The sequence below is a fragment of the Erythrolamprus reginae genome, chromosome 8 (genome assembly GCF_031021105.1).
Source record: "Erythrolamprus reginae isolate rEryReg1 chromosome 8, rEryReg1.hap1, whole genome shotgun sequence".
Taxonomy (NCBI): domain Eukaryota; kingdom Metazoa; phylum Chordata; class Lepidosauria; order Squamata; family Dipsadidae; genus Erythrolamprus; species Erythrolamprus reginae.
In genome coordinates, this window is record NC_091957.1 from 59,114,475 (window position 1) to 59,137,632 (window position 23,158).

Consider the following 23,158-nt stretch of genomic DNA (forward strand, 5'->3'; position numbering starts at 1 on the left):
CTTTGCGAGGGCCCCTACCGGGAAGAAAGGCTCCCAGCCACTAGGCAGCCATATGCCGAACAGACCTTACCCACCCACAGACTTTGGCAAGGGATCCCGATTTACCCGAGGGAAGGTTTTCCCTAAGTTCCCCATCCCTCTGTGTCTATTTATAGGGCAGCAGAGGCATCGTCCAGGCTCCCCACCTAGAGAGAGAGATGAAAGTTATCAGGTCACTGCTGGTGATTGCCCAGCCCTCTCCCCACCTTCCCGATTTTCCCTTTGCATTCTCACGGTGTACACCAGCGGTCGGCAACCTTAAGCTCTCAAAGGGCCCCAAAGGTCTTGCCTGGAAGCCCCCCGTTCAATTCTGGATGTGGCTGGGGTCATGGGGTCTGCTCCTAGTGCCATGTCCTTTTTCCTCTACTTGTCCTAGCCAAAAGCCCTGTCAATTGGGGAGCCGACTGGAAAACCCGCCCCTTGCCATAGAATTTACTCCTGGCCTGCCAGTGAAAGAGAGCCACAGTAGAGGGATGGAAGAGCCACGCGTGGCTGCAGAGCCGTGGGTTGCTGACCCCTGGTCTACCCCCTCCCGCCAGTTGCAGTCCCCTCGCAGCCGTCCTGTCCTTCTCGCTCCATGCTGCTCCCCTTAAGCAGAGGGCCGTGCGGAGTCTTTGGCCGAGGCGGCTGAGATCCCTGCTTGAAGGACAGAGCAAAGCTCCAAGTGCTATGAAATAAACTTCTCCTGTTGATCTTGTTCTTGAAAAGAGTGGGTTCAGCAGTGCCAGTGAGACAAGAGTTCCTTTTGCCTTGATGAGGTTCCTTAGTTCAGTGTTTTTCAACCAGTGTGCCGTGGCACACTAGTGTGCCGCGAGACATGGTCAGGTGTGCCGCAAAGAAGGAAGCTCAGGTTTTGGTCTTGCAAATTTTTGCTGAAAAGGATAGAGGGGGAGAGAGAGAGAAAGAAAACAAGAGAGAAAGAAAGAGAGAGAGAAAGAGTGAGAGAGAAAGAGAAAGAAAGCAAGAGAGAGAGAGAGAGAAAGAAAGAGAGAGGAGAGGAAGGGAGAGAGAGAGAGAGAAATGAGAGCAAAAAGGGGAGAAGAAAAGGGAATTGAGAAAACAATTGAGGCAGAGAATGGGAGGAAAGAGAGAAACAAAAGAGAGAGAGAAATGACTCTTGATTTAAAGCATATGATAAAAAGCACCCAAAGAATAAGAGAGAGAAAAACCCTAGCTCTCACCTGTTTTTGGAAATGATTCAAGAGTGTGTACACACACACAAGGGGGGAGGAGACGGGGATGGAAAAAGAGAGGAGAGAGTCTTAGAATGTCAGTTTGTGTCAGTTTGGTTGGCGGTGTGCCCCAGGATTTTGTAAATGTAAAAAATGTGCCGCGGCTCAAAAAAGGTTGAAAATCACTGCCTTAGTTGGATCATGAAACCTCTGCAAGAAAAGAACCATGTTCGGAGACCCCCAAAGACCCCCAGAGTTCAACCATCAAATATTATCTTCTATTGGTTCCCTTTTCTTGCCATGAAATCCTGTTTCTACCATCGTTCCTATGCAGTAATAAAAGATTAGACGTACAGTGGTGCCTCTACCTACAAACACCTCTACTTAAGAACTTTTCTAGATAAGAACCGGGTCTTCAAGATTTTTTTGCCTCTTCTCAAGAACCATTTTCCACTTACAAACCCGAGACTCCAAAACTGTAACTGGAAAAGGCAGTGAGAAGCCTCCGTGGGGCCTCTCTAGGAATCTCCTGGGAGGAAACAGGGCCAGAAAAGGTGGGGGAAAGCCTCCGCGGGGCCTCTCTAGGAATCTCTTGGGAGGAAACAGGGCCTCCACCCTCCCTGTGGTTTCCCCAATCGCACACATTATTTGCTTTTACATTGATTCCTATGGGAAACATTGCTTCTTCTTACAAACCTTTCTACTTAAGAACCTGGTCGCGGAACAAATGAAGTTCATAGGTATAGAGGTACCACTGTAAAATCTGTAGGGGGTTCTTCCTTGTTTTTGTTTAAAAGCACTTCAGGACAATTTTAATGCGTACTAATTGAGCTATCTAGAAAAGCTTGACGATCATAGCTGCTAAGTATGTACTGCTAACCTAGGCTACCTCTCCTGCAAGACATTCACAAAAAGGAATAGAGTCGGTGGAAAGAGCAGGGCAGTGAGAGTGGGAATAAACTCACTCCGAAATGCCTCCCCAGCCACCGTCTCAGCCCCAGCTGACTCCTGCTCCAAAGGTGACACGAAGCAAACAGGGCACCAACAGGAGAGGATCGGCCACAGTTACTGAGTTGAAACTTCCGAGTCTTCTGTGCTGGCAGTAATAAAAATGGAGGAAAAAGTCAGGGCCGAGAGCTCTCCTGCCAGAAGAGCTAAAGATCTTCTGAAAAAGGTGTCGCTTCATGGAGCTGAGCCAAGGCTCATTATGCCAGAAGTTTATCCTGTGCTCCCTATCAGATCAATAAGGGCTGGAGGACCTGCGCATGACGCAACAGAAGGACAGAAGGACTCTGAACTGCCACTCACCTCTAGCCATGTGTATCAGCACCAGCTTCGTCTTGTCTGGATTTAGCTTGGACGACTCTGATTCTCCCCAGGTGACCTGGGTTCAGGTTGGAGGCAGTTGCTCCAAGGCTTTGTTGGGTGAAATGAGCTACAAGTGCCTATCAAAGCCACCTACAGGTATGCATGACCTCAGCTGGCAGCCATTCATAGAAATTTAAAACTGCCATGATGATGATGATGGTGGTGATGGTGATATTTAAGGGCCCCCTTACATAGCTCCCAAGATCACATAACTTTACCACTGATCTGCACCCTTATTTTATTTTATTCATTTTTATTGATTGATTGATTGATTGATTTGATTTGATTTGATTTGATTTGACTTGACTTGACTTGATTTGTATGCCGCCCCTCTCCGCATACTTGGGGCAGCTCACAACAATAACAAAAAACAATGTATCACAAATCTAATATTAAAAAGTCTCTAAAAACCCCTTATTTAAAAAAACAAGACACACACACAAACATACCATTCATAAATTATATAGGCCAGGGGGAGATGTCTCAGTTCCCCCATGCCTGACGGCAGAGGTGGGTTTTAAGAAGTTTGCGAAAGGCAAGGAGGGTGGGGGCAGTCCTAATCTCCAGGGGGAGCTGGTTCCAGAGGGCCGGGGCCGCCACAGAGAAGGCTCTTCCCCTGGGTCCCGCCAAACGACATTGCTTAGTCGACGGGACCTGGAGAAGGCCAACTCTGTGGGACCTAACCGGTCGCTGGGATTCGTGTGGCAGAAGGCGGTCCCGGAGATATTCTGGTCCGGTGCCATGAAGGGCTTTATAGGTCATAACCAACACTTTGAATTGTGACCAGAAACTGACCGGCAACCAGTGCAGACTGCGGAGTGTTGGAGTAACATGGGCATCCCTAGGGCTACAAGGGTCTTCAAACCTGGCACCGTTAAGACTCGTGGAACAGGGGCCCAAAGCAAGGGGGAGATATTCTGGTACGATGCCATGAAGGGCTTTATAGGTCATAACCAATGCAGACTGCGGAGTGTTGGTGTAACATGGGCATACCTGGGGAAGCCCATGATTGCTCTCTCAGCTGCATTCTGCACGATCTGAAGTTTCCGAACACTTTTCAAAGGTCGCCCCGTGTAGAGAGCCCTCGTACACTCGCCCACTAATTCATTGGAAGTGTCTCTATGAAGTCTCTGCCAGCTATTTCTAAACCACACGGTCCAGATTTCCTGACAGGCCCAACTCTACTGGCAAGAAGGAATTATTCCGATTGATTTTCAGAGGAACATCATTCATCCAGGCAAACCAGCCACCTCCATCCCGTAGTCAGTACAAGAATCGGGTTGGAAAGGATGAAGGCAACAGAAAACAAAACTCTGATGATGCGTCAGTAACGGTTTCTTTAGCACTTGTACCAAGGCACCGTTTCTCTCCCCATTGCCATAATGAAGCGGGTGGGGCCCAAGCTGCGTAGCTACCCCAGATAAATCGGGCTTCCCGGGGCAGTCGGCTCTCAGCATCGTGGCACAGCTCTTGCAGACCGGGGAGAAGGCGGTTCTGTCCCCCAAACCTCCTCACTGGCTGACGGCAGAGGCTGAGGGCAGCCCTGAGGAGAGACTTGCACCAGAGTGACCCCAAGGCCCCATCCTCCGTCAGCTGGTGACCTCAACTTCTACCCGGCCTTTCCCACTTCGGCCAGCCGGTCAGACTTCTGGGATTTCTCGCTTTGTTGTAGTCCTCAACATGTACCACAATTTCTGCCTTTCCCTTGTACAGGCCCCCTGTTCTCCTGGGGCTGTGCCCCTCCTCTAGATCAGGTTCATGACACAGCCACACCCATCCTTGGGCAGCTTTGCAGGCCACAAGGGCTTGGCTCCACCCATTGCCCTCCAAAGGGTCACTTCTGTGGCCTCTCGAACTGGTCATTTAATATTTATGGATCTGCAGCTGCCTTTTGGGTGGTAGTCAAATGAAATTGTATAACTTGTTCACGCAGTGGGGGGGTGATTTGAGGGATTTGTGGTTGCAGTACATTTACAGAAACCAGGTTTGGACAGTCAAAATAATAATAATAATAATAATTTATTAGATTTGTATGCCGCCTCTCTCCAAGAACTCGGGGCGGCACACAACAATAATAACAATGTACAAATCCAATATCTAAAAACACAATTTAAAAACTCTTATCAATAAAAAAATAACCCAACCCAAGCAAAACCATACATAAACCAAGTAGTTAGGGGAGGTGTCAATTTCCCCATGCCTGGCGGCAAAGGTGAGTTTTCAATAATCGTAAAAGCTAGGGGGTATATCAATTTCCCCATGCCTGGCGACATAGATAGCTTACGAAAGGCAAGGAGGGTGGAGGCAGTCCTAATCTCCAGAGGGAGTTGGTTCCAGAGGGCCGGGGCCACCACAGAGAAGCTCTTCCCCTGGGCCCCGCCAGATGGCATTGCTTAGTTGACGGGACCCGGAGAAGGCCAACTCTTTGGGACCTAATCGGCCGCTGGGATTCGTGTGGCAGAAGATGGTCCCGGAGGTATTCTGGTCCGATGCCATATAGGTCCTTATAGGTCATAACCAACACTTTGAATTGTGACCAGAAACTGATCGGCAGCCAGTGCAGGCCGCGGAGTGTTGGTGAGACCCATGACTGCTGGTGCGGCCGCATTCTGCACGATCTGAAGTTTCCGAACACTCTTCAGAGGCAGCCCCATGTAGAGAGTGTTGCAGTAGTCGAACCTCGAGGTGATGAGGGCATGAGCGACTGTGAGCAGTGACTCCCTGTCCAAGTAGGGCCACAACTGGTGCACCAGGCGAACCTGGGCAAACGCCCCCCTCGCCACAGCTGAAAGATGGTGTTCCAATGTTAGCTGTGGATCGTGGAGGATGTCCAAGTTGCAGACCCTCTCCTAGGGGGTCAGTAATTCCCCCCCAGGGTGATGGACGGACAGATGGGATTGTCCTTGGGAGGCAAGACCCACAGCCACTCCGTCTTGTCAGGGTTGAGTTTGAGCCTATTGACACCCATCCAGACCCCAACAGTCTCCAGGCACCGGCACATCACTTCCACTGCTTCGCTGACTGGACATGGGGTGGAGATGTATTACTGGGTGTCATCAGCATATTGATGATACCTCACCCCATGCCCTTGGATGATCTCACCCAGTGGTTTCATGTGGATATTAAATAGCAGGGGGGAGAGGACTGATTCCTGAGGCACCCCGCAAGGGAGAGACCTAGAGGTCGACTTCTGACCCCCCCACTAACACCACTGAAGGACAGTGCCCCCCACTCCCAGCCCCTCAAATGCTTGATCGGGTGTGGTTGTCATATTCCATTAGTTTTGCTTCAAGCCAACTGATCCTTTCTGAAGAGTTCAGATATAGGTGTTTGCATTTAAAAACAACAACCACATAGAAATAATTTATTTCATTGTAACAAACATGAGTGTCGCTTGTTCATTTACCTATTTTTTTCTTACAATTTATTTCTGACCCTCCTAGCTTGTTTTGGTAGAGCTGCAGTGAGTCACAAATTACTTTAAACTCTTCCTCTCACCCCCACCCCATGTAGACCCCTACCCTACACTCTCTTCTGGGTTGTCATAGGAACAGCAACCCACCACGTTAACGTTCTCTTTCTTCTTTCCTTCTCCCCCCCTCTGCCCACCCCCTGCCCAGAATCACCACCACGGCTGCCTGCATGATGGACTTGAGGAGATACCCTCTGGACCAGCAGAACTGCACTCTGGAAATTGAGAGCTGTGGGTACCAGCTTGGTCTGGGTTGGGCTTCCCCAGGGAGGGGGAACGTGGGGTGTGGGTGGGTGGGTGATTGGGAGACCCTTCTTGGCCTGCCTGCCTTTGGCACCTGCACTGCCCCTGGGGAGGAAGCCTCCTCGTGCTCTTTTGCCCCCTTTGCGGCTCAGTGGGGCCCTCCTGTGGGCATCCATCACACCTTTTAAAAGGGGGCGGGGATTTGCCCTCACAGATTCAAAACCAGTCACCTTTCTCCCTGTGTGTGTGTGTGTGTGTGTGTGTATGTGAAGGCTGAGGTGCTGGGTGGAGGTGACTTGGAAAGGCAGCTTCCCCAAACCAGTCAGGCCAAGATTTCCCAGTTGTTGTCACCACCCCTGGGGAGCATGAGAGCCGCAACAGCAGGAGGAGAGGAAAATGCGGAAGAACTAGGAGTTGTATTGGTGACAGTTCAGCCATCGTACACCAGGGTGGGTGGGTGGCTCTGGGAAACGGTGGCGCAGGGGGCAGGAGACTGCCCACCCACCGGAGATGCCCCTGCGCCTGTGCGGAAGGGTCTGGCGTGGGTGGGGAAGCCACAGCCAAGGGGCTCTCTCCTCCTCTGACCCTCCCTGTGCTCCGCTCTCCTCCAGATGGCTACACAGTGGATGACATCGTGTTCTTCTGGCAAGGCAACAATTCGGCCGTGACCGGCATGGAGGTCCTCGAGCTGCCCCAGTTCACTATCATCGAGCAAAGGCTGGTCACCAGAGAAGTGGTCTTCACCACAGGTGGGTCCTTCCCATACAATGGCCCCGTGGTCAACCCCGGGAGATTTCATGAAGCACATGCTGCAAAGGCCGAACACCCCAGAGTAGCCTTCAAAGTTGAGGGGAGAAAGAGGTGACCAGCAGCAAGAGGAACGGGCTTACGCTGACCGTGGCCTTGGACTCACCCATGATCGTCCTGAAGGCTAAAAGAAGGGCAGATCAACATTGTGTGGTGTGTAGGAGCAGAACATGGCACAAGGACACACAGTCCATCGGTTTTGGCCAGACAGTTTCCATCGGGGCAGAAAAGAGCAGCTAATAAGGGGCCCAACTCTCTCCCCCCGCCCCAGTTCTGATGGCATGTGCTTCTCGTCCAGTTGGTCCCGCTTCGTAGTGTGCAGCTGTGGTGATGGACCGTTGGCAGGCAGGCCGTGGGGGGCACACACGGACCCTCGGCTTGGCTCTGCTGTGCCTCCTGCCAGCCCACTGATTTTGGGGCCTCTGCCGTGCATGCGCGGGGGGGGGGCACCAGCGGGAGGCGGGCATTCATGCACGAGGGGGGGGAAGAGTGCAGGGGGGGTCAGCGTGCCCTCTGGTGGCCCATTTTTGGTCCCAGGAGGCTGCAGAGAGTCCTCTTAGGCCCAAAACAGGGCACGGGGTGGTCAGACGCACAACAGAGGGGGCGGTACATGTGTGTGGGGGGGTGTCCTGCAGGTGCATGACACTATGGGTACAGGCACGCACAGGTGCACATGCTTTCAGTGCGCAACAACACCAAGGTTAGCCACCCCTGGCATAGTGGCCCCCCTCCTCTTGGACTTTGTCTGCCGGTGAAAAGCGTCTGGAGGCGGCCTAATTCGCCCACCAGGCGCGGATGTGCCCTGCGCCTGATCTGTGAGGGGGGGCGGGGGGTGGGGGGGCCAATTGGATCCACGCATGAGCCTTCCAGTGGTGCCGTATTGCAAGCTGGCTCACTGCTCATCCCAGCCGTTTGATTCTGAAGGGCTCAGGGCTGACGCGGCCTTCCATCCTTCCGAGGGGGGGCAGGTAAAATAAGGACCCAGATTTTGGGGGGCAAGAGGCTGCTTCTGTAAACTGTTCAGAGAGGGCTGCAAAGTACTGTGAAGCGGTATATGCGCCCAAGGGCCATTGCTCTTCTCTTTTGCTGCTGCTTGGGAGAGGCAGGAGGGTGGGGGCTGAGTGGTCTCCCTTCCCAGCTGCAGACAGAAAGCCCAGCGCCATTGACTAGAATTTGGGTCCCTTTAGGTTAGACCATACTACAATTGCTCTGAAGACCAGAGGTCTCATAACCTTCCCATTTCACAGACCTCCCAAAGCATCTCTCTCTCTTCGCCACATTAGCTTCATTGAGTATATTATCCATTACGACTGTTCCTATGCTGCCCACTTACAGTATTGTAGTGTGGCAATGAATATCATTCACAACCAAGACCATCAATTAAAATCCATACTATAAATTAATCATTAAAGTGCATGGGCAAAAGCAAAAATTAAACAACCAAGGTTTATTGTTTCATGGCAAGGGCTATATTTGAAAATGGTTAAGTGACCATAAATACAAATGGCAGCTCCCTTTGTCTCAAAACAGATGGTGGCTGTGATGAAAAATGATGAGAGATTGTTGGAAAGGAACAGATAAAAAGAGTTTTAGTTGTCAGATAATAATAATAATAATAATAATAATAATAATAATAATAATAATAATAATTTGTTAGATTTGTATGCCGCCCCTCTCCGAAGGCTCACATCAGCAGTGGCTCACATCAACAGCAGTAAACAATATATAACAAATCCAATAATTAAAACAGTTGCTCTTCTGATGCTTAGTGGCCCCATTTTCTGACGAGGGATCCCCCCCAGATGACTGCAGGGAGCTCTGTGATCCGTTTGGATCAGGTTGCACGCCCCCCCCCCCCCCCCCGTTTGGATGGGCACTGCAGGATTTTACAATTTACATCAGGGGTCTCCAGACTTGGCAATGTTAAGACTTGTGGACTTCGAACTCCTAGAATTCTCCCGGCAGCTCTGACTGCTGTTATCTATACAACTGGGACCCTCCTTGCTAGAAAGAACTGGAGGGAAGAATAGAAAGAATAATCTTTGTCATCTAGATTTACTTCCCATCTATTGGACAATGTATAATGATTACCTTGATGTTGAATTCTGTGCTGTGAAAAATTAGAATTTTCCACTGAGATGATTCCAAGGTCTTCTCTGTATACTAGTTTTCCCCACTTTTCTCTTTGGTAGGTTCCTACCTTCGCTTGTCGCTCAGTTTTCGAATAAAACGGAACATCGGTTATTTCATCCTGCAGACCTATATGCCTTCTGTTCTCATTACGATACTTTCTTGGGTCTCTTTCTGGATCAATTACGATGCGTCTGCAGCCCGGGTTGCCCTAGGTAGGTCCTCAGATTGACACTGACTTGAGACTGAGTTGGCTACAACAGCAGAAGAATGGCTCTCATCGTGAATATTTTAAAACATTGGGAAAGTTTGTAATAGTAAACTGTAGGCAGGAAGGTTTACAACGGTGGCCAAGAAATTTCTGTTTTCTTTTTCACAGATGGTTTCTTGGGGATGGAAGTATATCAATAATGCTCTTTTCTCATAAGTTCTGCAAAATCTATAAATTGAGAGGCTAACCCAAACACGAAAATGTTGCTTAACATTGCCGTCAGGGCCTTGGCTATCACTAATAAGCCATCTACTTCTGCAGGGGTCGTTAATTTATGCAAATAATGATAAACAATGTTTCTACCTCGCAACTAATTATGGGAAATAATATGACTACCAATTTTTAAAATTATAGAGTTATTTTATTATCTACAAGTAAAATGACAAGTAAAAACTGGGGCAAATCTGGTTTGCGTAGAGATAAGGGCTGGGGCTGCATTTGGTCAAAATATTACTGGGACAAGAATTAAAAGAATCTGGATAAGATAATTTAAAAAAAAACAAAGGTGAAATAACAGTTACATTAATATTTTGGATTGCCTTTTAAAAAATGAGTCCTGGAAATTAAACTTGTAAATTATCTAATGTTCAACAGTTCAGATTATTATTCATATTTTGGTTTATCACACAGTCAGGGAGATGTTCAAGCTAGATTTCGCATTTTGGTCTCTCTGTTGAGCTGGGGTAGACAGAGGTGGGTGTTCGGTCTCAGGCCTCGGTCTCAGGCCGGTAGCTCTTCTGAGCAAAACTGCTTTTTGTAATGGTGATTTTTGTCAATAGCCCACAGTGTTTGAAGTGGTGCTGCAGTTGATTGCACCCAAGGCACAAAGGGCGGGGGGGGGGGGAGGGTTCCTACCGGTTCGGGCTGGTTCTGTAGTACCATTAGTAACTTGGTGGCCTGGGTCTCTGGAACCAGCAGCGACCTAGGCCTGCCACGTCCCCCAAGCCGGTTCTCTTGGCCGTGCCACGGGAAACCACTGTCTCGATTTTTGCTTCTTTTCTTTGTGCTGTGCGTGCATGGGGCACATCCCTGAGCAAACCGGCTGTGGTAGAATCCGGAACCCATCCCTGAAAAGCACCCATTGCAATTGTTTACAGTCTTCGTTTTTCTTTTGCTGTCTCTATTTGCAGATTTTTGCATTTTATTATTATTCTTATTTTGACAATTATTCTGTCCAGCAATTCTGGGGATTTACAAATGTTTGAAGACCTTAAAAACACAAAGAGCAACAAAAGCTAGGATTAAGATAGCAGGTCAGGCGGGAACCAACGAAAGCAACCTAATGTAGGAGGAGCCTTCAATCCACTCTCGTCAAAGACATAAAAATGCTAAACCCAGTCTAAACATCTGGCGAGTTGTTCCACCAGCCATAATAATATGCCACTCAGCCCCCTGCATCTCTCTATCCATGCATGTCCAAACTCATAAAACTTGTGTTGCAGATATTGTACAATATATTGCCAAGTAGAGTTGACCGAGCACCCTGGATGCTGCTACGCTGACCACTTAATCTAGAATCCGACCATAAAAAGGGGAGGCCGCAGGGGAGGGGGGGTTGCTTAAGGAGAGGTGCTTCCCCCCTCTCCCCTTCTGCAGCGTTAGTGGGGGCTTTTCACACAACCCTCCCTCCCTCCCTGGTGGCCTGGGAGTGTTTTCCTTCGTCTCCTCCAAGAGTATTTTCCAAAGGGGGGCTGGGCAACTGCCCTTGCTCCCCTGAAAACCTTCCCCCAACTAGGGCAGCCACCCATTTGAAAGTGTGTGTCTGAACCCTCCCTCCACAGGGGTCACCACCGTCCTCACCATGACGACCATCAACACGCACCTTCGGGAGACCCTGCCCAAAATCCCCTACGTCAAAGCCATCGACGTCTATCTCATGGGCTGCTTCGTCTTCGTGTTCCTGGCGCTCCTGGAATATGCCTTCGTCAACTACATCTTCTTCGGCCGGGGCCCTCGGCAGCAGAAGAAACGGAGCCAGCGCCTCAGCAAGGCAGCGGCCGAGAAGCAGCACCACCCGGAGAAGCGGCTGAGGGAGCAGGTGCGCGGCCTTCCTCCCTGCAGCGGCAGCACCGCCAAAGGGAAAAGCCAGGGGGGGGGGAGTCCTGGCGGCAGGCCCCAATTCGGGTGTCCCAGCAGCAGACGCCGCCGGGGGGTTCGGAGTGCACCAGCACGCCTTCCGTCCCCTGTCCTATTGTCGTCTCTCCTCTACCTTTTCTTCCATTCCTACATCTCTTCTTCTTCTTTTTCTATTCTTTCATTGGTATCTTTCATTCCTACATCGCCTCTTCTTCTTCTTCTTCTTCTTCTTCTCCTTCTCCTCCTTCTTCTTTTTCTCCTCCTTCTCCTCCTCCTTCTTCTTCTCCTTCTCCTTCTATTCTTTCATTGGTGTCTTTTATTCCTACATCTCATCTTCTATTCCTTCCTACAACCTCTATTGTGTTTTGGACACAACAAACTAACAAACTGTTAGCAACAGTCGTGTGAGGCTGCACCCACACGCCAGATGTCTCCTTTTCCTGCTTTTAACCCTCCACGCATGCACAAAGCCTTCTGTGCATGCGCAGAGGGTGAAAAAGTGGGTGGACTGGTGGCACATGTGCACTTCCGAACTGGTAGGAAATGTAAGTAGATTGCACCCCTGGAGCAGTACAGGTTGCTGTTGTTGTTGTTGTTGTTGTTATTATTAGATTTTTATGCAGCCCCTCTCCAAGGACTCAGAGTGACATCTTGCAAGTGTTAACTGTAGAGAGCAAGAAGGAAGATCTTGAAAATTACATTTTCCTTTGACAAACATTGATACAATTTATTATTAATTCCAATCTTCAAGTAATCATTATCCTTCTAGAGATAAAACATACATATACAATTTTTAAAATTACTCCTTGTAGCATTCCTTTAAATTAGTTTCATCCTAAAGTTTTTATCATTTTTATTCTTCATTCTGTTCCTCTTTAGGATTTGCTACCCTCCATTTTCCTCTTTATAAAGATTATACCATCCCCACTTTTCTTAAATGCTTTCTAATCCAGAATCTCTTTCACTTTGGAAAAATGTCTCTATTTTTCATTTACTCTGCTTTCTAATTCTCCTTCACACACATTCACTTCTTTTAATGCTCCCTCTTGGTTTCCTATGAGCAAAGATCAGGATCACATGAGGTCCTCTCTTAATGACCCACAGAGTCTTTGGGTTACAGCAATAACCAGGACTGCTGGAATTGCCATTGCCAAGTGACATGGTCAGATGGCATTACAGTGGTACCTCGGTTCTCGACCACAATTTGTTCCAGAAGTGTGGTCGAGAACCGATTTTGTCAAGTCCCGAATTAATTTATCCCATAGGAAATAATGGAAATAGATTTAATTGGTTCTTAGCCCCTGTTTCCTTTATCTCCTATGGGATAAAGATCTGAGGAGCTCTATAGTCTAAGCGCTCCAAGCTGCAGGAAGGGTGGGGGCGGCTGCAATACCGGCAGTTTCGGGGGGGCTCCTTTCCTCAGTGGTTCGTCTTGTGCCTGTAGGCAGCTGCACCAACTTTCTCCTTCCCGGCGGCGGCAGAGGCTTTCCATCGAGCAGCAGCATCGCCGGGAATGTCACGTGATGAAGGGAAGCTGCCGGAGCCATCTCAGCAGTTGCCGCGGCTCTAGCGGCTTCCCTTCCTCATGTGACGTTCCCGGTGCTGCTGCTGCTCGAAGGAAAGCCTCTGCCGCCGCCGGGAAGGAGAAAGTTGGTGCAGCTGCCTACAGGTACAAGACGAACCACTGAGGAAAGGAGCCCCCCCGAAACTGCCGGTATTGCAGCCGCCCCCACCCTTCCTGCAGCTTGGAGCGCTTAGACTAGAGACCGAGAGGCTGTTAAGTGGGCGGCCAGGATGGACGTGTCAGATTCTGACTCCCATTCCGTCTCACCCCGTCCCCTCAGATCTTGTAGCATTTCGGATAATAAACAAAATTTTCTGTGGCTGTTCGGTATCCGAATTTTTGTTCAGATACAGAAGCAAATTTTTGCCAAAAATTTTGTTCGGTATCCGAAATGTATGAGAACCAAAGCGTTCGAGAACCGAGGTACCACTGTATTTATGCCTGGATCCAGTCCCGTGCCACCACCCGAAACCAGGCAGGAGGGGCACGGGTCCAGTAAACAGGTGGAGGAACCTACAGCTCCCGTGGCCTTGTCCACTTCCTCTTGGGTTGCCAGGTCAAACTTTGACCAAATAACAGGACTAACACCTGACCCTGTCACCTCCGTCTGAATTGCCCAATTGGCCATTCTGAATCTGAAAGAAACTGAACAAATTCCTCAGCTCTGCCCTGCAAGGGCTCCAATAATTGATGATGTCAACACCTGTTTTCAGATTTATTATTATTATTATTATTATTATTATTATTATTATTATTAATTAGATTTGCATGCCGCCCTTCTGCAAAGACTCGGAGCGGCTCACAACAGGAATACAAAATACAAATCCAATGATTAAAAAAGCCAAAAAGTTAGAAACCCTTGACTAAAAACACTCATGCAACCCAAACAAACCATACATAAAACGGAGCGGCCGAGGGGAATCAATTCCCCCATGCCTGGTGGCAAAGGTGGGTTTTTAGGAGTTTGCAAAAGGCAAGGAGGGTGGGGGCAGTCCTAATCTCCGGGGGCAGTTGATTCCAGAGGGTCGGGGCCGCCACAGAGAAGGCTCTTCCCCTGGGTCCCGCCAGAAGGCATTCTTTTGTTGATGGGACCGGAGAAGGCCAACTCTGTGGGACCTATTATCCATTGTACAGTGAAAATGTAAATACTGTGCAATAAAAAGGGCCTTTTTTTTCCAGGTGGACCCTTATGGCAACATTCTCCTCAGCTCTTTGGAAATGAACAATGAATTATTAGCTTCTGATAGGATGACCACAGGAGGAGAGTCACGAAACTCTGTCATGTCCTTTGAAGGATCAGGAATCCAGTTCCGCAAACAGCTGGGACCCCGAGATGGTTTTGGGCACCACCCACCGCTAGAGCGCCACGCCCCTCTAACCCACCCTGCGTCAGCCCGTAATCATGCCAACTGCCGACTCCGCCGACGATCGTCCAAGCTGAAGCTCAAAATTCCTGACCTGGCAGATGTCAGCACCATTGACAAATGGTCAAGGATCATTTTTCCAATCACTTTTGGATTCTTCAACCTGGTTTACTGGTTGTACTATGTCAATTGATGCCTGCAGACCAGAGGGAGAACAGGGGAAGGCACTGGAGACTATGGCAGCCACACAGGAGCGTGGCAACCTTTGGGGTTTGGTTATTCTCTTGGTTATGACCAATTTTTCACTCCATCCCCACCTTTTATTTACATTTCTGCAAATTGTTATTCCTTTTCTCAGCACATGATGCGCACACAGAGTTTGTCTGCTGGGCTCTGTAGGTTTGTGGAAGGAGGAGGGAATGGTTTTCAGGGATTTTCCTACCTTTCCCCCCTCCCCCCCCTCTTATGCTTGAAAGACTTCACCGCCAGGGATGGGGGCGGGGGGGGGGGAGATAATCTCTGTCCGTTTTAATTCATTATTGCAGCTAGTTTAGTCATTAGGGGAGTCTTGCAAAAGTTGGCTCTCGAACATGTTGGCAAATGCCTGCCCATCTTCTCCATTGACTGACAGATTGAGCTGTTCCTTACCTGTCACTCCAAGGGTTTTTCTTTCTTTCTTTCTTTCTTTCTTTCTTTCTTTCCACAGTACGAGCTTCCTTTGTTTTCTCTCATCTTCTATGTGGGTGCGTAAGGGTCTGGGCAGAAAGGGGAGGGGAGGGGAGGGGGGCACTTCTGCTGCCAGGGTGTTGAGGACATTTGCGCCTTTCAGACTTTGGGGAGGGTTTGCTTTCCTGGGACCTGCACCTTCCCTTGGTGGGATAGTCCGTCAGAGGCGCACGGGGGGGGGGGCATGACTGACTGTGCCTGGGCTGGGTGGACCCCTCTTCCCCCCCTCCCCACGCAGCTTCCCTTGCCTCGGCGCTTGTCTCTTGATGCTGGAGATGCTGGAGTTGAAGGCAGTAAAGCTTAGATGGATCCTTTGATCGTCTCTTTTGATTGGATGTAATGTAACCTAGGAAGAGAGTCCATAGAGTTATAATTATTTGCAAATTCCAGTGGGCAGATTTGTGGTTCATGATCTGTTGTTTATTTATTTATTTTTATTTTATTTCTGTATTTTGTCCTTGTTTTATTTACAGAAGAGCAGAGTTGAAAAGGACCTTCAAGGTCTGATAGTCCAACCTCCTGCTCAGGCAGGAACAGCTATAGTGTCTTTTTAAAAACTTCCAGTGATGAAGCACCACAGCTTCTGGAAGCAAGTTACGCCACCGATTAATTGCTCTATCAAGAAATTTCTCCTTAGTTCTAAGTTGCTTCTATGCTTGATGCTTGTCCTACGTTGACTCCCGCTTCTTTGGGGCAAGTTAATTTAATCCACGAAATGTATAAGCCGCCCCTCTCCTTGCAGACTCTGGGCAGGGGCAACCCCAGGGCTACCGGAACACTGCTGGCCCCCATGCCCCCCCCGGCCCTTCTTTTCTCTATAAACCAGACATGCCCAATTCCGGCAATCGCTGTTTATACGTTTCATCCTACGGTCCCATAATAATCTTTGTTGCTCTTCTCCCCACATCTTTTTTTACATCGCGGTGACACAATGTAAAATTTATACACAGGTATAATGTACAGAATTATACAATATAATTGCATAATGTAAAATTTATTTAATTTATAGGCTGCCCCACACCCAAACAACTCTGAGTGGCTAACAGTTAAAAAAGCAACTTATTAAAAGAAACACAAGAGAAAAGCAAAATCCAAAAATATCAAGATAAATTAAGCTGAGAAAAACAATATCTTCAGAGATTTGCAAAATTATCAAAAATTCTACACAAACGTCACAAAATTTAGAAAAACAACCAATGTAAAATGTTTTTAAAATTGAAATATTCCCAACTTCTGCTAAGATCTCATAAACTAATCCCATTTCTAAACCAATTTCTGTTGGTGCTTTATATTTCTGAAAATCTGATATAGCTTATATATTATCCTAGCCAAAAGAAAACCTTTTTAGCCTCTCTCTTACACAAAGGCCTTTGATATATTATTTTCAAAATCTTACTGCTAGCAGTTCAAGTACGATCGCTGTATCATTCTTTAAAAATAAAAGTTTAACTTCTTCTTTTTTTAACATACTCTGGAATGTCTTTCCTGTTTGGGACATGCTGATTTTGATGTCCATGTCATTTTGCTGACCAATTGTAACATTCTATCATTTCAAGTAGCATCTTTAAATTCTTCCACTTTTCTATCATAAAGAAGGCATCCAGTACATTGTGGAATCTTTGTTTTGTGAAAGACCTCTTGACAGGCAAACCACATGCAATTAAACATTTCTTGTGATCACTACATTAATTACCAGCTTTGGATTCCTACACATGAACATTATAACAGTTCCTTAAAAATAGCTTGCAAAGATTTAAGATCAATCTCTGTTGAAAGTTCTTTTTTTGGAAATAGAATTCTTGTACATCCAAAAACAATAGCTAACATTTCTTTTTATATCTGAGAATAATTTTGTTTAGGAGAGATGCCACAGGAAATATTTCTGGTAGCAATACTGCATCTAAATCAGATGACACTGTTTTTCACCTTATATAGTAATACAGATGCCTTTGTTAACAACTCTCTTAATTCATTAAATTTATCTTCATCAATTGGCATCCACTGTAATTCCATTTCTGGGAAATGTTTTGTTAAATAATGGGCCATATTTAAATATTGCTCGGTATATTAACGGTAGTTTCAATCTTCATTTTGTCAGGTTTCACAGCACTGCAACTAACATATGCCCCAAATACTCGACTTTACCTCATTTAACCTAAGCATATATTTTCATTTATTTTATTTTATTTTCCCCACCTTTTTGAATTGCTTCTAAATCATCTTGAATCAGCTGCAGTTTATAGACTTCTGAGGAAAAAAGAAATACCAAATAAACTTTTAAATTATCAAATTTTAAAAATTAATATCTCCAAACTCTTGTAATCTTAACTGATTTTTTAAAAAACCCTACTTGCATTGAAAACTATAAAGAATTTTGCTCCCACTAATTCTTTCACAGTTAGTGATGATAGTGTTTTCTTAAACTAGTTTTATTTAAATTCCTGGAACCAAAACATATCTTTGTCTGCCTCCTGGTTTCTCCATAATTAGTACTGAGTTTATTCATCCACTTTTATTACAACTCCTGTGTTCCACTTCATTCAGTTCTTGTTCAGTTTTCATGATTACTGGACTATTTCTTGGTGCACAAGAAGTACTTGTTAATTCAATTTGATTCATTTAATTTCATTTAAATTCAATTCAATAATGTCCAGTTAGGTATCCTAATTAAAAATCAATTTTAAATGTGTATGCTGTACTACACATGAATTTAAAATTCTACTCCTTGCAAAAACTCTCAATACACGATTTAAATGAATTACTGTGCTTAACCTAAAGTAGTCCTTGTTTTAAAATCCAAACTAGAACTTTAATATCAAACTCATGTGTATATCTGGAAATTATTTCACATTTTTTTCCCGAAATTACTCAATGAGACCCAGTATTTATTTATGTCTGTGTAAATCTTAAAATTTCATGTTTTATAACATTCTATAATTAAATGAAGAACCCATTCATCTTTTATTCCCTCTATTTTAAAAACTCTGGTCAAAAGTTCTTCTTCATTCAGAGCAGCACACAAGATGTTTGCCATTAGTTCTATACAGTTTTGCAAGGACAGACTCTAGGTAGGTGCTTCCATCCTTTGGCATCCCGAGGGATTGTGAAGATGTGGAGTTTAATGTTTTACTCCTCAGTACTTCAGTTTCCCTTTAACAGAGTTACAGCTGATTCCTCAGCTCTTCAGACATCAACGACATCTTCCAACACTTTCTGTAACTCTTTGGGGTTTCATTCCATGCATGATACAATCTTTAAAGAGTTCCCCAAATACGTCTGAAAAGTTTTAACTCTGTTATAGATAAGATAATATCCCCCTTTTATTTCCTTGCCGGCCTTTCATAATGTAATATTCTTGACCAATACACAGTTATTTTCACATTTCTCAAACAACATTTGCCGCTTTTGTTCATCAGACTCCTGGTCTGCTGCCTCTGCCTGTAATTTTTCATTCTTTGCATTAAATCCACTACCAACACAATGTAGCTCACGTCTCTGCAAACATTTTCTCTTGCTTTCAGCACATGTTCTGCAAAACCTAACCTATCTGGCACTGCAGCTGATCTGTGCTAGAAATTCCAAATTTTCTCAGTTTGATATTGTTCTGTATTGGATCCATCATGGCAAACAGAAATATCCAAAATCCATATCAAACACTCCTGTAAGTTTTACTGCTACCAGTTTACATTAGGCATAAAAAGCTGCTTGTCAGGTAACTCTTCCATCCTCGCGTACCCTAAATATAATTTTCTTTTGAAGAGGTATAACTTGTAACCACCCCAACTGACACCCAAATCTGAAAGGAGCCTCGGAGGATCTCCGCAGTTGGAGGTCAGCTGCAGTTAGGACAACCAGAGAATAGCATTGCTCCAACTTTCTCTGGGTGTGGAAATCTGTATCGGCAATCCAATAATTATGCTTGTAGGTTTCCATGAATTAATTTTGATGAGCCCACAAGAATGTGTGTGCCAACAGAATATTAACTGATGGAATCCTTTTGTTTTCTTATTTTCTCAGATCTTGCAAATACACATATTTGTCTTCATCTATGCAGTTAGAATTGCTCCAAGACCAGCTCTTGACTTCCAAATGGCTCAATTTCTGTTCATTAGCCTGTCAGTCAAAAAATCACAAGGCCATCTCCGTGACAGTTGTGGAGCAGCCAGGAGCTTCCTGGGCACCAGTCTTTCTATGGTGATTCTTGTTGTGCTTGTTTTCTAGGTCACCCTTGGTCAAAACATGTTTGTTCAATCTTCTTTGATGCATGCAAACCGTTGAGATTTAATCTAGTACTGGAGAAGTAACCCAAAAGAGAATAGGAGCAGAAAAAAGAGGAAGATGCTTGAGAGCGAGTCTGCTCAACATCCTGGACTAGTCAGAATTCAGGATGATGTATTTCCATCCCAATTCCTTTCGAGGAGAAAGAAAAAGAAATAAGAATAAGTAGCGTCAGCACTCTCAGGGCAGCACAAACTTTAGGCATGCTTTGTTTTCTTCTGCTGGCACAAAACAGGGCCAACCACCACTCAGGGACTTTTGTGAATTGTGGGTGCCATCCAATCAATCGCTCCATATTTCAATGCCCCACTCCTTCCTCAGGGAGAAAAAAAAACCATTTTGTCTGTGGATTGAACAGTAGACAAGAGCAAAGAAACGGGGGCTGGAGTCAGCATGACGTTTGGGAGGCCAAGTTTCATCCAATTGCTGAGCCACAGTTGGGGGGGGGAGCTCAGCACAGCAAATGGGCCGCAGGAAGACAAGCGTTGTCCAGGAATGGCTAAAGTGCATCCAGAGTCCTGATAAAACAATTCTTAGCTTTTGAGACCGGTCCTCATTGACAAGAAAGGGAATGAGGAATAATTAACAGGGATAAAGAATTAAGGGCATGTGTCAGGGAGTCAAGGCTACAGAGAAATGCAGCTTAGCAACCAGGGGGCAGCGCCGTCCGCATCAGATGGGTCCAGGAGTGAGTCCTAGAGCCCTTTACTACCAGTTCTTAGAACCAGTCTGAACTGGGAGCAACCTGTAGGGTCAGTTGCACCACCCAGACCAGGGTCAGATTGCTCCTCCCTTCAGCTGCAGGTGGGCTGCACACTCAGCATGGGGAGGCCCGCGTGCATGTGTGCGCATCCTCAGAGTGATTTTACTTCTGCGCATGAAGCAAAAAAGGTGCTGAAATATTGTGTGGGGGGGGTGCGCGCATGCAAGATTTCGGCAATGCTTTGTTTCCCTGCATGCACAGAAACAAAGTGTTGCTGAAGCCCTCGGAGGGAGCGGCGTATAAATCCAACTCAACCAAACTGGAATCCTGCATGCGCCCACGTCCTCTGGCGAGATTTTGCTTCTCCAAATGTGCAGGAAGCCAAAAATACAAAAAAAGAATAAAGAAAAAAGGTGGCAGCACCCAAAGGACTGGCACCGGATGTGCAAATGGCCTACTGCCCCGGTCGCAACCCATCCAGGCCAATTGAGCCTGCTGATCAGGTCCCAAAGGATGCTGTGAGCATAAGAATAGTGGGTGGGTTGGGGAGGGGGCACCTGGACGGTCTCCGCTGTTGCTTTGCATGGAGAAGGTCCCTGATTTGGATGCTGCTGCTCAGTGCAGGCCAAACTGAACCGGTCAGCCTTACGATTCAGTGCCAGGATGGTTTCTGTGTTCTTGGGCGACCCTTCTTGAGACAGGGAAGGGGAGGGGAGGCTTCTTGTCAGGGAGGCCACCAGCTCTGTGTGCGTGTGCATGAGGTTGTTGTTTTATAATTTTGTTGTTTGATTCTCTAGACGGAGCAAACGGCACAGCAGGAGACGTGTAATTTTTCAGAAAGAGCCTTAATTCGAATGTTTCCCCTGCCCCTGGCACTTCTTGTGTTTGGTTGCATTAAGCAACAGGAAGTGGGGAAACATGGAGTTTAGCCACATGTCACAAGCCTGACCCAGCCCCCGTTTCTCTTCTGTGTCCTCCCCATATGAAAAAAGGGTGGGGCAGGGGGTGTTGGGTCTGGAAAATAAAGGAAACACTGCTGTCATTTTCGCCCTTTGGCAAAATAATAAGCGGGAGAAATCCAAGTATTTGTGTGCCCAGGGAAAAAACCTCCCCCCACTGTTTTCTGTTTGTCATATTTCAGGAAAAAAAGAACTGGATCTCTGATCCCAATGCACAGTAAGGAGCAACGTCAGTCTGTGGGAATCCTCCATCCATTAGAATCAGGCCAAACCTATATCACCAAAATAAAATTCAGAGGGGATTGGGAAAAAAGTTCCCCGCCCCGATTTTTCAGCCCTGCTGTGTTCCTGCCCAGCGCTTTCTATTAGCTAGCACAGGAGCTCTGATCAACGGTTCAGTTGTAGAACAATCGTATGCTAAGCAAGGCCTCACTGCAGGCGTCTCCAAACTCCGCAGCTTTAAGACTTGTGGAGAATTCTGGGAGTTGGAGTCCACAAGTCTTAAAGCTGCCAAGTTTGGAGATCGCTGTCTTCAACCTGAGAAAAACAGTCCTACCTGCTGTCTGGTCGTTCTGTGCCTGCCAACCTTGTGCAACGTGTCGATTGTTATCTCGTTGACGTATCGACTGTCGTCGAATATCCCAAGAAGAAGAGAAGGATTTCCATGGATGCACAACTACTGGTGCCATTATTCAGCGCATTCACTCTTTTCCCTTACTAAAGTTTTATGCTGTCTGTCATTGGTCAGCATTTTAAAAATAGTTCTGCCCCCCCCCAGGGGAACACTGAATTCACCTGACAGTCTGTATAAATCTCATTTATTTATGCAGTAAAATAAGGTGACAATGTTTTAAATACAGAAGTCACCATGAGTAGAAAGGATAAGTTAAAAATTATGTAGGTGCAAGAATATAAATGTAATAATAATAATAATAATAATAATAATAATAATAATAATAATAATAAAAAAACATCTGCCTATTCCAGATCCTTAGAAATGACCCAATAGGTGCCAATTCTAGTCTAAACATCTGTATAATAAATCATCATAATAAGAGAGATGAGATAGTGGCACATAAATCTAATAAATAAAATAAATATGACGGCATTATAGGTTCTTGGGGAGAATGGATACATATGAAGATCAACAGCAGCTAAAGAACCAGCAGCTGTGTTTTCATATGTTGTGTATGCTATATAATAACACTAGTTCCCGATATAAAAGGCTGACACGGGCTGGGAAAGAGGACAGAGGACTAGCATGGGAACAGCTGAGTTAACTAAACGACCTTCATAAGATGCCACAAACAAGCATGTAAGAAGGCAGGGCACAATGTTCGCGTCCCAGCACGGGGGAAATTTCTCAATGAAATGCTATTTATTAAGTTAATTTAGTGTCTGAAATACTAAATAATTTAGGTCTGAAATGCTACTGGAGTTTTCTTGCTGTGGCCCCCCGTATGTAATCAACCACCTTCCAGCAGTGGGAGAACTCTCTGGCTCGACCACCACGGAGGGGGGCGCAAGAGCGAATGGGATGGTTCACTTGCAGTGATGAATGTTGAAAGGTGGCACTAGACAAGTCGATTCAGCTTCAACCTGGCCGTGGTGCAGCGATTGTTACCTTTCTCTCTTACGGCTGGCGGCACCAGGTGCTGCTTCTGGGCCTACATTTGAGGGCCAGAAAAGGCTCTGCTTGGCCAGACTGGACCTGGAAGGAAGCCAGACAACTTGGCAAGATTGCCATGGAAGCCATCGAGAGACATCAAAGGTGGCATCTAATTCCCAAATTTACCAACATGATGATTATCATCTTTCTTCCTAAAGAATTCCCCTATTTCTGTCCTGGGGCAAGCGACGTATTACACATGAATTACTTCCTAAGTGCCATGTAATTTATAATGACAGAATTGATGTTTCTGCCAAGTGGAAATTGCCGGTTGTGCTGGGCAGAAAGGAAAGGAAGTAACTGCCGGGAGACTGGGC

The 23,158-nt window shown here is 46.4% G+C and overlaps 1 protein-coding gene across 2 annotated transcripts in view; it reads left to right on the forward strand.

Moving 5' to 3' along the window:
- The window catches only part of LOC139170831 (gamma-aminobutyric acid receptor subunit beta-4), a 47,947-nt gene extending 32,401 nt beyond the window's left edge, over positions 1 to 15,546 (forward strand). For both annotated transcript variants that reach the window (XM_070758353.1, XM_070758352.1), the window contains 5 exons: positions 6,200 to 6,282; positions 6,906 to 7,043; positions 9,294 to 9,446; positions 11,284 to 11,540; positions 14,322 to 15,546. In XM_070758353.1, coding sequence (XP_070614454.1) covers positions 6,200 to 6,282; positions 6,906 to 7,043; positions 9,294 to 9,446; positions 11,284 to 11,540; positions 14,322 to 14,699 — 1,009 coding nt within the window. In that variant the 3' untranslated portion in view covers positions 14,700 to 15,546. The remainder of the gene's footprint in view (positions 1 to 6,199; positions 6,283 to 6,905; positions 7,044 to 9,293; positions 9,447 to 11,283; positions 11,541 to 14,321) is intronic.
- Positions 15,547 to 23,158: the final 7,612 nt, after the last annotated feature.